Source organism: Pituophis catenifer, unplaced genomic scaffold (genome assembly GCF_029215685.1).
Source record: "Pituophis catenifer annectens isolate HBS135680 unplaced genomic scaffold, rPitCat1.0.hap2 SCAF_1, whole genome shotgun sequence".
In the NCBI taxonomy this organism is placed as follows: Eukaryota; Metazoa; Chordata; class Lepidosauria; order Squamata; family Colubridae; genus Pituophis; species Pituophis catenifer.
The window spans coordinates 242,662,754-242,679,543 of NW_027256881.1; the positions used below are offsets into that span (position 1 = coordinate 242,662,754).

Below are 16,790 nucleotides of genomic sequence, written 5' to 3' on the forward strand. Positions count from 1 at the left end.
CTCCCACCTTCCTGCCCCCCACCCTTTGTCAATGGGCCATTAAGGCCTGGGCCAGTCTATTCTACATAACAAAGATCTGCCTCCTTCAGGCAGAGCCATAGTAGGAATTGCCAAAGATCCAACAAAGATAGGATTAGCCCTCTACACAATAGCAGCAGAAACTCACCACATGTGACCTGGGAAGCACATGTGACCATCAGCCAGCAAGGCCCCCACCCCCTGGGAGTCTGACAACCAATCAGGATACTCTTTTGGGGCCCCAAGAAATGCAGAGCCAGAGAGAGCATAAAAACCCAAGAACTCCCTGTATCTGCCCTTTTCTGTTCAGGAACTCAAGCCATGTGATCCTGTCCACCATTAAACCATCTTTCCAAGCAGTCTCCATGTTTCCAGTGTCTGTTTTCCCCACTTGGAGCAGAACCTAGAGGGATGTTTCTTCCAACACTACTTTGGACACATCACGCGAAGACTTAGCTCTCTGTAGAAAGTTAATACTGCCGGGAAAGAGGGAAGGAAAAAGAGGATGAGCTGCAGCAGGATGGATGGACTCAATTACAGCATTGATAAATGTTATCATTGGAAGAGCTGAAGGACTGGATGAGAGACAGATCTTCATGGAGAAAATCTAACCGTCTGTTGTTTAGAGTAGACACTGACTTGATAGCAATAATCAATCAATCAATCTCTTGCTTAGGAGCTATTTCAAAATGTGCATTCTGCATTCCTTCTCGGTAACCTGTTTCCCCCTAATGTTTAGTAGTTCATTTAGCACAAGATTCTTCAGATAGAAGAGTACTCGGTGGAAAAGGTTCCACTATCCTACTTTTGCTGAGGTGTTTTATCCATGCTGTGTGTTTCCCTGCACCTACCTGCCTTCTCTTTGTCTGCAGAATGTCATGGTTCTCTTGATTAATCACCAGCCTCATTCAAGATTTATCTCAGTTTATACGTCTGGCAAATGATTCAGCAGAGGTGTTTTGATTTACAACTTGCTTCGATTGTTAGAGAACGACCAGAGGGTTACACTAAGGCTACTAGATAAAAAAATCTAGACAATCACTAGATGGCAGCAAAAACAGGAAAAACAAACTCCTCTTTTTGCTGCCTTCTAGTGATCTATATTTTGATAGTCTGGATCAGATTGCCCAAGTTTATGCAAACTAAGAGATGCAGACTGTCTTTTTTGTAGGGTTTCTATGGTGCCCTATCAAAACTCAGATCTCTGAAACAGAGAACTATCAAGGGCTTGATACAAGGTCCACATCAGCTATCTCAGCCTATCAAAAGCATACTTGGCTGCCTGGTGCAATAAAACATGAATGCAAGGACAGCTAGAATCTGAGTGGGTGGGGGAAGGCTGAGGATGCAAGCTATCCAGTAGGCTAGAGAACACTTTAAGTCCTTTTTGTGGGTGGTGGAAGCAAAGGAAATGTACTTTTCTATGGTTTTAAGGGTATCTGGGTAGCCATCTGTTAAAGCAGTTCTAAGTAGGGAGAGACTGATTAACTGCATAAGGAAATGGGTTAAAGTAAGTGTTCAGTCAAAGCTTTTGATGAGAATCACAAGTTCTCAAATCCAGTTTGAGTGAAATTCATGTTAAAGACAGTGCTCCTGCTATTCCTAGGATTATTTTTTTGTTTAAAAAATATTTTAAAAGTAGTTTTTGGACATAAAATGGGTGAAGAGCTGTTGGGTTGGAGGAGGCAATAAATGTAGGTTGTGATAAGCGTCTTCTTTGAGAGCAAAAGCTTTGTTTTACACTTCTTGGCTTTCTTGGCAGATAGTTGAATTGCTGCATCTGAAGGAGAGCTACTCCCAGGTCCTTGCGTTAGCTGATGTTTAGTCTTCCTTCCCATGGTGTTTTCAATCTACATGAAAACACTGGTAAAGTCACTTAAGGACTTGAACTGCCATGCTATAGGTATGATAATACTCAGCTCTATTTTGTTTTCTTCCTTGGGTTCAGGTGTGGCCCAGATGTTTTGGGCAGGTGTCTGGAATCAGATGGGCTACATGACAGTGGAATTCTGGTTGAGATCAGATTTCCTTGACAGCACTCCTGAGTGCTGACACATCAAATACAACATCCCACCTGTAGGAAAAATCTAGCTATATAGTACACAAGTCTGATATGATCATTTGTACACTGTTAAGCATCTTATAAAAGTCAACTTAGTAATATCAGGAACACATTCGCATAGTTTCCTTCACAGCAGTGTGGAAATATTTTGCCATTGCCCCTGTGTGTGCGTGTATTGCCTATTTTACTTCTCATTCCTATCCTCCCATCAAAGTACCAAGCAGGCCCACCTTTATTCCATCAAGGTCAGTCAGGTGCTGTTTCCCCTGCATAGACATCTGAATTGGGCTTCTTTGAAAAGCATTCCAAAGTAGAACTGGTTTAAAAAACTGCAAACAAGTTTTATTTCTCAGATATTTTATTTTTGCTAAACCCAGTTTGAAGTGCCTTACCCTACCTTAGTCCCCCGGAATCTTTCGCAGACTATAGTACATTTGTAGGAGGATTAATTCTTCTCTCCTTAACTGTGAACTCCCCTTCTCCCGTGATAATTAAACCTCACAAATCCTCTACTGGAACTAATGGATATTTTATTAATCCTATTTCTTGCAGGGGATGGGGAAGAAGTAAAGCAAGCAAGATGGGTAGTTCTTCCTTTCCCAGCAGTAAACCACAAGACTGTGACTCCACAGGGCAAGAGGGGCTTTATTTAACAAGTATATTGAGAGATGAAAGCCGAGAGAAAGCTCTATAGGTGGAAAGTCTATATCTTTTATCTAAATAGTCTGCAGTCCTTTTTTAAAGTGTAAAATTTCCATTTGGTTCCCAGTGATTACACATCCACATCCATACTGTTTTCTGGAAACAAGAGAAATATGATTTGAGATTACCTTCTACCAATTTTTTTTTTTAACTTCCACTCAGAATATTTATGTGTTTGTGTGTATGTGTGTCCTGCCTTTATTATTTTTATAACTAACTCAAGGTATCGGACATACCTAATACTCTGTCCTCGTCTTATTTTTTTCCATAACCACCACCTTGTGAGATGAGTTGAGCTGAGAGTGACTGGCCCAAAGTCACACCCAGACAGTTTTCAGGCTAAGGTGGGACTTGAAATTATTTCCCACAAACTTATACACTGCATTCTGCCTTCTTGGGCACAGCTGGCAATGCTTTTTTTAAACCAGACTTGTGGATTTTATGGCCCATGGGCCACATCTGGCCCTAGGGTTGTCCTTATCCAGCCTGCAGCAGCATCAGTGTATGTGGGGGGGGAGGGGCTCTCCACAACAGGCCCACGTTCGTATGTGGCCCATTGAGAAAATTAATTGACCACCTGTTCCAAAGAAATGTTGTCTTATCAAATACCCAGTGTTATTTTTTTTTAAACTTCAGCACCGACTTCAGTTACACCAGTTTGTCTAAGACTGCAATCATGGCCATGTTTCCAAAGAATAAGTTCTGTCAGGCAATGGATGAACTTATTTACAAGAAAAAGTTAAAATTTCTTTTAAAATTTAGGGAGTCCCTCTCTTATAAGCACCACTGAGAATAATTTTGATGTATAAATGGCCTGCAAATATAGACAGCAGCACATACCTGACCTTGAGTATCTTGAAAAAGCTAAGTAGGGTCAGATTAGGATAGGAGATCACCAGGAAATTCTAAGAATGTGAGGTAGAACTGGAAGTCAAAAACTCATCCTGGAAAGGAGTATACCTTGCCAAGAAAACAATCTGACATGTCCCTGTAAAGGGCAGGACCATCAATTTGACCCAAATGTTTTTATCTTTTTTGAATACAAAAAACAAAAATCACATATTTTGTTGAGGATGTAGTAGACAGAAGGTATATTTCTCTTTAATTTCATAGCTGTAGCTGTGAACAGACTTCATTTTCAGCCTTGCCTATCTCTCTTTCTAGAAAAAGACAGCTATTTTACAGTACTTTCCAAGAAGATTCTGAAGGAAACATGAACAAAATAGGCTAAGTAAAACATGAACACAATACTGTTTTCTTGTCGCTTCTAGCTTCCAGTCTGAGCTTGATCAGTTTCTGTCCTTGGACTATGCCTATGACTATCTCTGAATGATCATATAGCCCCAAAGGCATATCTTCTGAACCAGAAATCCTTGTTTTGACTTTTCCTCGTGGCTCAAAGTGCTATCTTCCTGTTCTGGAGACAATTATGCTGGCATTAAATTTACTCTATGCATTGCCCGATCCCTATCTGGCTTCTACAGCCTTTGTTCTGGCTTGCCATGACATGATGCCGTCCTGATTTGAGCTGTGCAGTATGCACTAAACCAATGCATTGGTTCAATAGTTTGGCTTTTGCTAGAAGAGCCTGATCTGAAAGAGTTGGACTTTCAGCTTTACGAAGAAGATTGCCACTAAAAGGGAAAGGCCAGAGATTGCCAGGACAGCCTCTGCCCACACCAGCCTGAAATGCCAGGTTGATTTCATTGCTGACATCTGGCAGGCATTATGTGCAGGCTTTGAGACTGACACAGGTTATCGGTTTAAGAGAAGAATCATCTCTGTAATACCAGGACAGTTAAGGTTAGTGGCAGGATGAAGGCAACATCACAGGGGCACGCAGGAAAAGATTTGTCTTGCATTTTAATCCAAGTGGGGAAAGACCCTTCCCTTAGAGAAGGTTGCCAGGCACCCATGTTTTCTGATACAGAGCAAAATATTTTCTTTCTTTTTTTTTTTTGATACCTGTTCCAATATGTAAACTCTGTTTTAGCTTTATTGATTTAATCTTTCTTTTTTTCCCTTTTGTTTTAATAAGGGAGGGCTGAGGAATTCCAAGAGCTAGTCAATTAGTTTATTATTTTCCAAAAGTGACCCTGAAAAACAACATTTCTAAAATATGCTGGGCTTAAATGAATTGGCGCCTGAAATTCTCCTCCTCTTTCTTGGCACTTGGGATTTCTCTCTTTCCTTGGTTCCCCGTGGTGCCTGCTGTCCTCTTTTGTTCTTGTATTTTAATTTGCATTTTAATTTTATTGTGAAACATTTAAGCTACTTCATTTTATCAGAATTTTGTTATTGGCTGGCCTATGTATAAATAACTCTGTCTCTGAACAAGCTTTGGAACATGTGAGCCAAACAGCTGCATATTCTTCTCATGTTTATTCCTGCCTCCAGTTTTTCTGCATGTTGAAGTTCAGATTGCAAGTTTCTTGGAACCCAGGGTTATCCTTCTACAGACCGTGAATTGTTAACACAAATTTAAAATGTCAACTTAGTTGTTAATTTATATGGCACCTTTCCTCCAGAAGCTCAAAGGTGTCTCATATTGTGATCTGTCTTCATTTTAACAGATAATAGCCTGGACTGAAAGAGAATGACCATCTCAAAGTCACTCTGTGAGTTTCTGTGGCTGAAGGTCAAGTTGAACCAGAGTCTCCCTGATCCTTAAGCACTCTCTCTAGGCTTGGGAAGGTGGGAACATATAATTATATTTTTATAATTCTGCCTGTCCCAGCTTTGTAGATCTGTTTTTGATACTGAGCAAAGCATGTATGTAAACACTTGCCATTTATGTCTTTTTAAAATAGCTGCACATTCCTATCTAAATAGTTTACTTCACTTTAATTGGGGTCAGCAGGATGTTGGATCCTCTCACTGCAACGGTAGGGTATGTCTAACTCAAACATAATTTATAAAGATTTATGGTGGTAGAAGAGAAGTCTTGGCTAAATACTGGTAAATAAGAGCAGCAGCACAAGAGAAATGGGCAAGGGGTGGGGGTGGGAGCTCAGATTTGGAAGTCCTCTGACACAGTTCAAAGATGGAATTGTGTTTCATGAACGGCTCAACAGCATACCCTATTGGCTCATTTCTAGAGATGCAAGAAACATTTGAAAATACAAATTAAGCACAGAGATGGGAGGTTTCCCCTAAATTTGGTGCAGAGGGGGGTCACCCGCAAAGAAACTTAAAAAGATGGCAATGGCTGCTTTCATCTTTCCTCTTCCTGCCTTTTTCTTAAGCTTATTGAGAACGTAGTATCCGCCACCCTTCTTTCTGTCCTGTTGGGGATAACCAAAGTACACTACAAGGTTTTCAGCCACCTCTCCTTTCTTGTGGAATTAAGTGTAACTTTAATGTTTTCAAAACTCTTATGCTTTAACAGGTCACTCTACACCTTTGGAATTTTACAGACAAATTTTAGGATTTTGGAAAATTCAAATCATGTGTGAACTGACTTCAAGCTAATCAGGAAATGCTAAGCTCCCCTAAATAGACAGCAAACATCTGAACAATTGCTATTGGATTTATGTAACCTAGATAATTGTTGCTTGCTTCTTTAGAGATTCCTGGTAGATGTTTTAAGCAAATTCTGTCTAGCTAGTTTCCTCACTAAAGTAGCTTTTTAAGGCTTGATTATTCCATTATCTTTGGCAATTGAAGATGTAAATGTGTACAGCAAAATATAAAAGATCATCAAAAGAGGGGCAATGTTTTCTTTCTGAATGGATCAAGAGATGGATGGAGGTTTTAAAGGAGTTCTAAGCCTCCTCACGGGTCCATCTTTACAAGTATTATTAAAATACAAACTAATATACTGTCATATAAGAAGTCATATATAAAACACCGGAACCAAGAGATTTTGAGTTTGGAAAAATTACCGAAAGGAAATGACTGCGAATGCTTTGATCAAGCTGAAAAAGATATTGAGAGCTTTGGAGAAAAATAATAGAATTGCCATGTGAATTCATGTTATAAAAATGCTTGTGAGAAATAGACATCTAGGAGGGAAGAAACAAAGCCAACAAAGCTTGACATTGACTTCAGGCCTCAATTTTTAAGTGAATGGATACAAAAATAAAATCATATAAAAGGTGCAGAATCAACATGACTGGAAATAGCATAGCATTAAACAGATTATGGTAAATACATTTTTAACCATTAGATTTTCTAACCTTACAACAAATGCTGCCCCCCAGGACAAAGCAATGAGAGTGCTTAGCAGTTCTAGGAAGGTTTTTAAATGTACCTAAATGAAGCATATCATACCTAAGGAAACGGTCCCAAAAGATTTTGGCACTCTTTTGTGCTGTTCCATTATGCTAATGCTGCTAATCCTTGGCCGTTTGTTTGCATTAACAGCTAACATCCTTCATGCCAGCTGGAATTTTCAGGAAAATTGGCATGTAAAAAAACAAAACACCTTTTCTCCATTTGTTGTAAACAGGGGATGAAAAACAACCTCAGGAATCTGGAAGACACCACCTGGGAAGACTCACCACATCAACCCCACTTGGCATTAGCAGACAAAACCAGCACTACAGAAGCAATACTGTGGCTTGAGAAATAATACATTAATGGCACCCTTTAACTATGAGGGTTTTTTAAAAAAAGTACTTTAAAAGCATGATACATGGCATTTCTCCTTCATTGCACAGAAAGTAATTTGGAAGCACTTTCAGGTGGTCTTATAGGCAAAACAGGGGACTGAACGACAAGCCACCGTTACCTTTCTACTTGTCCCAATCAAGTCATGTTCATTCAGATATAGATTCGGATTTCTATTTGTGTGCATGGATACGATATTTCTTTTCATTTCTATTGCTTTCACATCAGATTCTACATATATTTCATCACATCTCTGAGTCTGCATACATCCCATTGATCAGGTAGTCCACTTGAGTGTAGTCTTTCTTTTTGTAGCTGTCATAGGCTTGTATGGCAAATAAGATGACAATTGTTACAAAAAAGAGAACACCAAAGAGAAGCACTGCTAAAAGCAAACTGACGTCTACTTGTCGAAAGCTATTTTCTCTATCTAGATCTTTCTGGGTTTTGCTTTGTATTGTACTTGTTGGTTTGGATAACATTTTTGGATTTGTACTTGGGACCACTGACAAGGGTTGTACAGAGGTTGTCCCCTTCACTGGTTGACTAGTAGACAATATTTGCTGTGAAGTGGTAATGTCAGCAGCTTTAGTCAACAGAGGGGGGATTACCTTATCTGAAGTAGGCTTTATCCTGTCTGTTGTAACTGTTGTGAATTCAGCTGACTTTATTGTTACTGTAGAAGTTGCTGCCATGGTTGTACTTGCAACTGTATGAAACATGCTTTTGGCTGTTGATGCTGACGCCGCGAGGGTGGATGCAACTGTAGATGAGTTTACCGCTAACTGAGAACCATTTCCAATGTTAACTGGTGCAGGAATGCTACTTCTATGCAGCTTTTGGAGAGTTGTGGGAAGCGATGGATAAGTTGCTATTGTAGTCAAAGCAGTGGTTGTCATAGTCCTGGTAAGCAGTTCTGTTGATATTGTTTTCTCCGGTACGCCTGATATTAATTTACTCTCTAGTGTCCCTTTTGCTTTTGTAGTACTTGCAATGTCAGTAGTACTGTCTACTCCTTTCGTGGGAGTTACCCAAGGACGGTTGCTTGGAATACTTAGAGTGTTATTTAGGATGCTACCAGTATAAGTATTCTGGATTTTAGTTGTGCTATTACTAATATTGATTATGGCTGTTGATCCTGCAACATCTTGGGAGACATTAGTGTTCACAAGGCTGGCAGTGGTTGTTCTCAAACTGGAAGTATTTTGTTTTGCCAAACTGGCATTGTTTGTGGAGTTTACTGCAGGAGCTCCCATTATAGTCCTTGATATTATTAAAAGAGGCACTTCTGTGGGTTTCTGAACTGATTTGGAACTCTTCAGCACTTCTAACACTTCATTCACATTTCCTGTATCATTTATCTCATGGGGTGCATCATGTTCTCTTCTTTTACGAGTCACAAATTCTTAAAAAACAAAAACCAGACCCATAATCAGAACCAACAAAAATGTTCATGCACAAGTTTCAACAGACAAGATTCAAGAATGGTACATAAAAGATAACTGACTCGTCCCCAATTTGCTTACTATGAATGAAAATCCCAGCCACCACACACCTACTTATCTGTCTGGATGTATGAATTTGTGCACAGCACTTTTGAATTGATTGCATTCTATGCCTATAGGTTCAGGTAGCTTTCTATTTTTTTGTATTATTTCTTAAATCATTTTTGTTTTTTTTAAATGTATTTTAGAAATTTTAATGTTAGAATCTGCTCAGGAGCAATTATTGTGAATAAGAAAGAAGTATATATTTTAATATATATATTACATATAATACTATTTATTAAGGAGATAAATTCCGGAGATATTTTTAATAACTGGCCATGTAAATCATCTTTTTTACCTAAACAGGTGGCAAGGGCTATTCTGCATCTACAAAAGCAGATAGCTTTGATAAAAAAGTCAGGTGTATGCAAGCAGCTGCTACTCTAAAATTTGTTGTTTTCATCCACATCTGGCTGGCAGAACATTCAAAAGGTCATTAATTTGAAGGCAAACAATGAACAGGAACAATCAGCTGATTCTTGCCCTAGGCACAGCACAGGGCAATAGAACTTTAAAAGTCCTCATGTTGAGTTGTTTGAGAGTTGGATGGCATACAAGTTTAATAATAATAGTATTTTGGGAGTTCGCCCCACAAATATGGTTGTGCCCTCCCTGTTTGCAAAACACTTCTCAAACACACCAGATGTCCCTTTGGAGCCAATGCCTGTGTAGTTCCTAGTGAATTTTTTCAAATACCTTTACTGAGGGTTTGGAACAAAGGGATATCTTAGATACTTCATGGGGACTAATTCTGGGGATACCAGTTGCTTTTCTTTCGGCTCTTCATGCTTTAAGCATATAAATGTGAAAATCATAATTTAGTTCATTTAAATATTTGAGAGAAAGACATTTTAAAAGAAATGGGGAGGAATGTGCTTAAACAGAAGGGGGAAAAAGATCTATACTATACTACTGTTGTCTTCAGGAATCTATTCCATCTAACGGAGTTGCTAAAACGCAGGAAATCTTTTGAGGATCAAAAAAACCTATGCAGTACTGACCATTAGAAACACATGGGCAGTCAGTTACAAGGTTATTTCCCTAGCTCAATGGTCTCACACTTAGAACAGAGAGTGTGGTGTAGAGCGGTGGTCCCCAACCTTTCAATCTTGGTGGCCCGGCCTGGGGTGTGTATGTGAGTGGCAGGCTCTTCTGGAGCTACTTTTAAACTCCAAAAATATATGAATGGTATATATAAAAGTATATATAAAATGGTATATATAAAAGTCTTGTGAAATTGTCATTTGCTTGTTATAAATTATTTTTAAAACCAAAAATATTCTGCTAAATCCACATTACCTCCCATTAGCTCTTTAATATCTTGTCTGCTGGTATTCTGACACGCACTTAGTTGAGGACAGCGGAGAAGGACACAGTGGCTCTGATACAGCACCGACCAGCAATAAGGATTATCTGGTGAATCGTAAAGAAATAACATCATTTGGAGTAAGTCAAACAATGTATAGAAAAACAAATAGACAACTTAGCTCCTCCCAGATGCTTTGAGATACAGTTCCAACTACTCAGCCAGCCTGAAAAGGATCAGGGATGACACAAAATGTATAAGGCTAAAAGTAAGGCCAGTGTAAGGAGGGCTGAATTCCTGAAACAAGGATTTATTTATACTTTAGCAAAGTTAAATGACCACCATCCATTTCTGTTTCAGTTTTTCATCTGTTTCCTCCCCACAAATCTTTTGTGACCATTTTGTTTCAGCAATCACTTGGAACTGGAATTAAAATGGAGCTCCCATAAATATTTTATATCACACTGTATTTATCCACTAAACATCTTCCTTACGATTAAGATTCTATATACTGTACTTATTTATAAGCAAATGCTATTCAGGAAAATGTCCACTGCAGTATTAGTTAAAACATTTCAGTAAGCTTTCCATGTTAAACAGTGCAAGGGATCTGGCACTGAACAGCTATTTAATTTTCCCCCTGATTACCGGTATCTAACTAAAGAGAGGAAAATAGACAGAAAATATAGCCAAAAGGACATGTCTGTTCTGTACTTCAGCCAGGGATAAAATAATCAAAATATTATTTTGTGCAAATGTTCCTAGTATCTTTTACCCACAAACTTGAAAAACTTGATGGAAACAGGTAACATTGGACTAACTCAGGGGTGAAATTCAGCAGGTTCTGACAGGTTCTGCAGAACCGGTAGTGGAAATTTTGAGCAGCTCGGAGAACCGGCAAATACCACCCCTGGCTGGCCCCAGAGTGGGGTGGGAATGGAGATCTTACAATATCCTTCCCCCAGGAGTGGGGAGGGAATGGGGATTTTGCATTATCCTTCCCCTGGAATAGGGTGGGAATGGAGATTTTGCAATGCCCTTCCCTTGCCACGCCCACCAAGCCATACCCACCAAGCCATGTCCACAGAACCAGTAGTAAACAAATTTGGATTTCACCACTGGACTAACTAGACTGAACAGCTGTCTGCAGAAGAACACATCTTGGCATAGAAAAAACAAATGGTTATGGGCAACTGAACTTGAACAGAAGGAGAATTAAAGGTATGAAGAGTGACTTTAAAAATTGCTATAAGATTGTGAGAAGACAATCTGTGGGCTACTGGGCTGAAATATAGCAGGGGACATGGAATTAACAATGGGTCAACATCTTCCCAAAGACTTTGTAGAAAGAGGAAAAAGAAGCTAGATCTTTGTCAGGCTTGATTTAACTCTTCAAGTCCTTACTTTTACATAGTATTGGATGGAATGATTTCTGAACCTAAGGTCAATTTTGATTTTAAGGGCTTTGCAGGTCCCAAAGCACGGTAAATATGGTGAAAGGGAGACAGAAAGATATGAGCTTTTATCAAAGTTTGAAACATCTGGTTAGAGAGCAGGTTAAGCAATGTAAAACAACTGTTTAAACTAATGGAATGCACACAAGCTGTTCTAGATTTGAGCCCTTGTAGAATCATCATTCCCTGGGAAAATAATGGCTTGCTTCCGATCTAACTAATGCAGTAAAATAATTTAGCTATCATTTATAGAAACCATAATTACAACAATGGAAAGTGGCGAGGACATTACATCTCCCAAGAAAAACATTTAAAATGAATATTGGTAAACTGACCTGCATCTGTTGAGCCTTTACAAGCTTGTTCACAATGCTTTTCATTACTGAGCGGGTATATGTGTGCTATTTCAGCACCACTCTCTTTTAAAATGGAATTCCCGTGATCAGACAAACATAAAGAAAGCAACAGGGAAAATACAACCCCGGTCCTCATCTTCAAGGCTGGACTTGGAAGGGAACTTGGAAATCGTTTTCCAGATTTACCAGCCACTCTTGGACATTGACTGACGCAATCTGCCAAATGAAAAAGACACATTGCATTTTTCAAACACTTAATGTGGCATATTTAGGCTTCTTTAACAGTTTTGCTTCTTTCCTTTCTAGTTTCTTTTTTTAAAAAAAAGGTTTTTACAACTGTTAAATATCTGCAAATGTTGTAAGTCAAATGATGCAACCAATTCAACAGCAGCGGGCAGCTCACATTTATAGAGTGCAGGTAGTCCTTGTCTTACGACCAGTCATTTAGCAACCGTTTGAAGTTCCAACAGACCCCCCCAAAAGATATTACGACCCAGATTCAAAGTTCCAACCATCCCACTCCATGGTCACGTGTTTACTCAACAACCAGCCCACATTTTATGGCTGTATGCAGTGTCACACAGTCACAATTTATGATATTGCTTGCCAATACTTGTGGACAATGGGTTCGTTTAACAACTGCAGTGTTTGCTTAACAACTGCTGCAAAAATAAAAAAAAAAGGTCAGAAAATGGACGTTGGTCTTACCTGATACGTCCGTTCTCGAACAGGAAGGGGCGACGGTCAGACTGGGGTTGACTTCCTCTATGCAGCAGGATCGAGTTGAATCAATTTGAATAACTCCGCCCTCCTGGCCCAGTGTTTCGGCGAGGGCGTATGCGAAAGGTGACGTGTCTTCCTGAAACGAGAGAGAGTTAATAACCACCCTCCCCGACCAACCCTGAGGGCCGTAACCAAGGGTGGGGCTGACCGTCGCCCCTTCCTGTTCGAGAACGGACGTATCAGGTAAGACCAACGTCCATTCTCCGTAGGAAGGGGGCGACGGTCAGACTGGGGACATACCAAAGCCTCATGTCCACTAGGGTGGGAAACCTCGGCCCGAAGGACCTCAGGAAGGAACGACAGCCTGCAGAACCCGGCGGCCGAAAGCCGCGTCAGCTGATGCGTATGCGTCCACCCGGTAGTGTCGAATGAATGGGGAGATGGAAGTCCACGTAGCCGCCTTGCAGACTTCCTCCAGAGTGGCCTGCGTAGCCCAAGCCGTTGAGGTGGCAGCGCTCCTGGTCGAATGGGCGGTAACATGGCGAGGCACCGGCAGCTGCAACTGTTGGTAGGCTGTGGCTATGGTGGCCCTAATCCACCGGCCTAAGGTGGGTCCTGATACTCGTGCCCCAATAGATTCTGGCTGGAATGAGACAAAAAGAGCCTCTGTCTTGCGAAAGGGCGCCGTTCTAGCGATGTAAATACGAAGGGCGCGACGAACATCTAGACGATGCCAAATTCGCTCCGAACGATGAGATGGCCGAGGACAAAAGTCCGGTAGAACGAGCTCTTGAGCCCTGTGAAACAGCGAATTAATTTTTGGGCGAAATGCCGGATCAAGCCGCAGGACAACCCTGTCGTTGTGGAATATGCAGAGGTCGCTGCGGATGGACAGGGCAGCCAGTTCCGAAATTCGGCGGGCCGAAGTGATGGCGATTAGAAAGGAGACTTTGAATGATAAGAAGCGGAGAGAAACCTGCCGGAGAGGCTCAAATGGCGAAGCTGTCAGTGCCGTGAGAACCTTATTCAGGTTCCAGGTAGGAAAACGATGGACCGTAGGAGGGCGGAGGTTAGTCGCCCCCCTTAGGAAATTACGTATGAAGGGATGGCGTGACAAGGAATCCGGAGAACCACAGGAGAGGACCGAGGCGAGAGCAGCCACCTGTCGGCGTAGAGTGTTGGGCGCTAAACCAGAATGGAAGCCGTCCCGGAGGAAGGAGAGGACCTGGATGACAGACGCAGAAAGAGGGTCTATGGAAGATCGGTGACACCAGGAAACGAAGGCACTCCACGTGGCTCCATAGATCCTGTTAGTAGAGGGCCGGCGAGCAGCCTGCATGATGTCAATGACTTCAGGAGGGATACGTTTGGAGGTTAGGAGCTCCCGCTCAACCTCCAGGCGGTTAAATGGAGCCAAGCGGGATCCGGGTAGAGAAGTGCTCCCTGCGATAGAGTCACCGAGTCGTTCGGGAAGCGCCAATGAGGGGCCACCGATAGTGAGATCAGGTCCGCATACCACGGTCGGCGTGGCCAGTGAGGGGCCACCAGAATGAGTTCTGCTTTTTCTTCCAGCATCTTCCGGAGGACCCTCGGGATGAGGGGCAGCGGGGGAAAGGCGTAAAGCAGTCCCCGAGGCCAAGAACTGCGAAGAGCATTGGTGGCCTCTGCCTGAGGGTCTGGGAAGCGAGAGAAGTACCTCGGGAGAAGGTGGTTCGACGACGAGGCGAAAAGGTCGAGTACCGGAGTTCCGAAGCGGAGGGTAATTCTTTGAAACAGGAAGGGGGACAGGCTCCATTCTCCGTGGTCTATTCTGGAGCGGCTCAGGGCGTCCGCCTGTACGTTCGCCGTCCCGGAAATATGGTCTGCCCTGATGGAGGAAAGGTGAGCTTCGGACCATCGACCCAGGAGGATGGTTTCCGCAAGAAGAGCCTTGGAGTGAGTGCCCCCCATCTTGTTTATGTGCGCCTTGGTGGACATATTGTCCGTAAGGACCAGGACATCCCGGCCTTGTACTAGATGTCGAAAGTGGATGAGGGCTAGACGCACGGCCCGTAATTCCAGGTAATTGATATTGTGCTGACGGTCCCGGAAGGACCACAGGCCCTGAGCCATGTGATGGTCTAGGTGGGCGCCCCACCCGGTCAAGCTGGCGTCCGTCGTGAGGACTAGCCGAGGAGGTTCCGTATAACAGCTCCCCTTTGAAATCGCTGTTGAAGTCCACCACCGAAGAGACGAGACGACCATCGGAGGGAGGCGGATGCGAGACAGCGAGGAGCTCCGTCCGGAGCGCTGGTAAGGTAGGAGGAGCCACTGTAGCTCCCTGCAGTGTAAGCGAGACCAGGGAACAATTCCAAAGGTGGAAACCATCTTGCCCAACAGGCAGGATAATTTCCTGATGGACATCGTTCCCTCCTTACTACACTCACTAGCTAAGGCCCGAATGTCGGCCTGGCGATCCGGAGAAAGGAAAACTAGGCCCGAAACTGAATCAATAGAGGCACCCAAGTGAATGATACGAGTGGCCGGGGATAAGTGGCTCTTGGCCCAGTTAACTGAAAACCCGTGAATTTGAAGGAAAGAAAGAACAGTAGAGAGGTCAGTACGAGCAGAAGAGAGAGAAGAAGAAAGGATGAGAATGTCGTCCAAATAAAACTGTAGTCTGATAGGAAGGGACCGAATGCAAGCTATCAGGGCGGCCATGACCTTAGTAAAAACCCTAGGGGCCGAAGAGAGGCCGAAGGGTAATGCCCTATATTGAAAGTGAGAACCCCTGAAATGAAAGCGAAGGAATTTTCGGTGAGAGGAGTGGATAGGAATATGGAGGTAGGCCTCCGTCAAATCAATGGAGGAAAGAAAGTCCCCGGGGCGAATACACTCCAAGATGGAGAAAAGGGTATGCATCTTGAACCGGCGGTAAGTTATGTATCGGTTCAAGGCCTTAAGGTCCAGGATGGCCCGACAACCCCCCGAGGCTTTACTAACTATGAATAGTCGGGAGTAAAACCCCTCACCCTGTTGGTCAAGGGGAACCAGTTCAATTGCCCGAATGGCCAGAAGGTGGTCAATTGCCGCGGCCAACAAGGACCGTTTTTGCGGATCACGAGAAAGTGGACAGGAAATAAAAACAGGAGGGGGGGGCCGTATAAATTCTAACAGGAGACCTGAACGGATAGTTGACAAAACCCAGGCATCAGAAATAGAAGAGAGCCACTGGTTGTAGAAAAGGGACAAACGACCCCCGATTGGAATCCTATCAGGAGATCTATCTACCTCTCCTATTGAAACGACCCCGTCCTCCCCGAAATGGCCTTCGCGGTGGTTGATTGCTGCCCGATCTAACCTGAGGCTCGAAATGCTGGGTTCGAGCTGAGGCGGGTCGCTGAAAACGAGACTGGGAAGAGCTGTAGTCAGATCCACGAAAGGAATGAGGCCGGGGATAGGGAAAGTAGCGGGAATCCGACCGCCTGTGCTGCGAAGGAAGAATCCTGCGTTTGTCCCGTGTTTCAATCAGGAGAGGCTCCAAAGGAGGACCGAAGAGACTGCCGAAGGAATAGGGAGCTGAAGCTAGCTGCCACTTGCTGCGCATATCAGCCTGCCAATTCCGGAGCCAGAGCAGGCGGCGAGAGGTGACAGAAGAACCAAGGGCCCTGGCCGCGAATCTGGTGGCATTGAGAGTTGCGTCGGCAGAATACTCTAGAGCGGCCGTAATTTTATTGATGTCTTGATGAGCCCTGAGGTCTGAGCGTGGCAAACGGTCTTGGAGCTGTTTGAGCCAAAGCAGGGCGGCGCGATTGAAAAAAGATGCAGAAGATGAAGCTCTGATGGACCACGATGCAGCCAGGTGGCCCTTGACCAGGGTCTTCTCAGCTCGCTTATCCTCCGGTCGGAGAGAATCTTCGGGCGGCCCAGTGGGGTGGCCCGGGTTAGCCAAGGCTATGATAGGTGCATCAACCGGTGGCGGTTGAAGAAGATCCGCAAGCGCAGGAGCAGAGTTGTATAGGCGCTTATCCA

The 16,790-nt window shown here is 43.0% G+C and overlaps 1 protein-coding gene across 3 annotated transcripts in view; it reads right to left on the reverse strand.

Moving 5' to 3' along the window:
* Positions 1-6,840: 6,840 nt before the first annotated feature.
* Positions 6,841-16,790, reverse strand: part of CUNH11orf24 (chromosome unknown C11orf24 homolog) — a 37,608-nt gene continuing 27,658 nt past the window's right edge. Inside the window, exons 4-7 of one of the 3 annotated variants that reach the window (XM_070932406.1) lie at positions 12,765-13,422; positions 12,036-12,272; positions 10,240-10,353; positions 6,841-8,798 (exon numbers count right to left, since the gene is read on the reverse strand). In XM_070932406.1, coding sequence (XP_070788507.1) covers positions 7,639-8,798; positions 10,240-10,353; positions 12,036-12,192 — 1,431 coding nt within the window. In that variant the 5' untranslated portion in view covers positions 12,193-12,272; positions 12,765-13,422 and the 3' untranslated portion in view covers positions 6,841-7,638. Of the gene's footprint in view, positions 8,799-10,239; positions 10,354-12,035; positions 12,273-12,764; positions 14,429-16,790 lie in introns of those variants that run through there. The other 2 variants (XM_070932425.1, XM_070932416.1) reach the window with 2 other exon arrangements.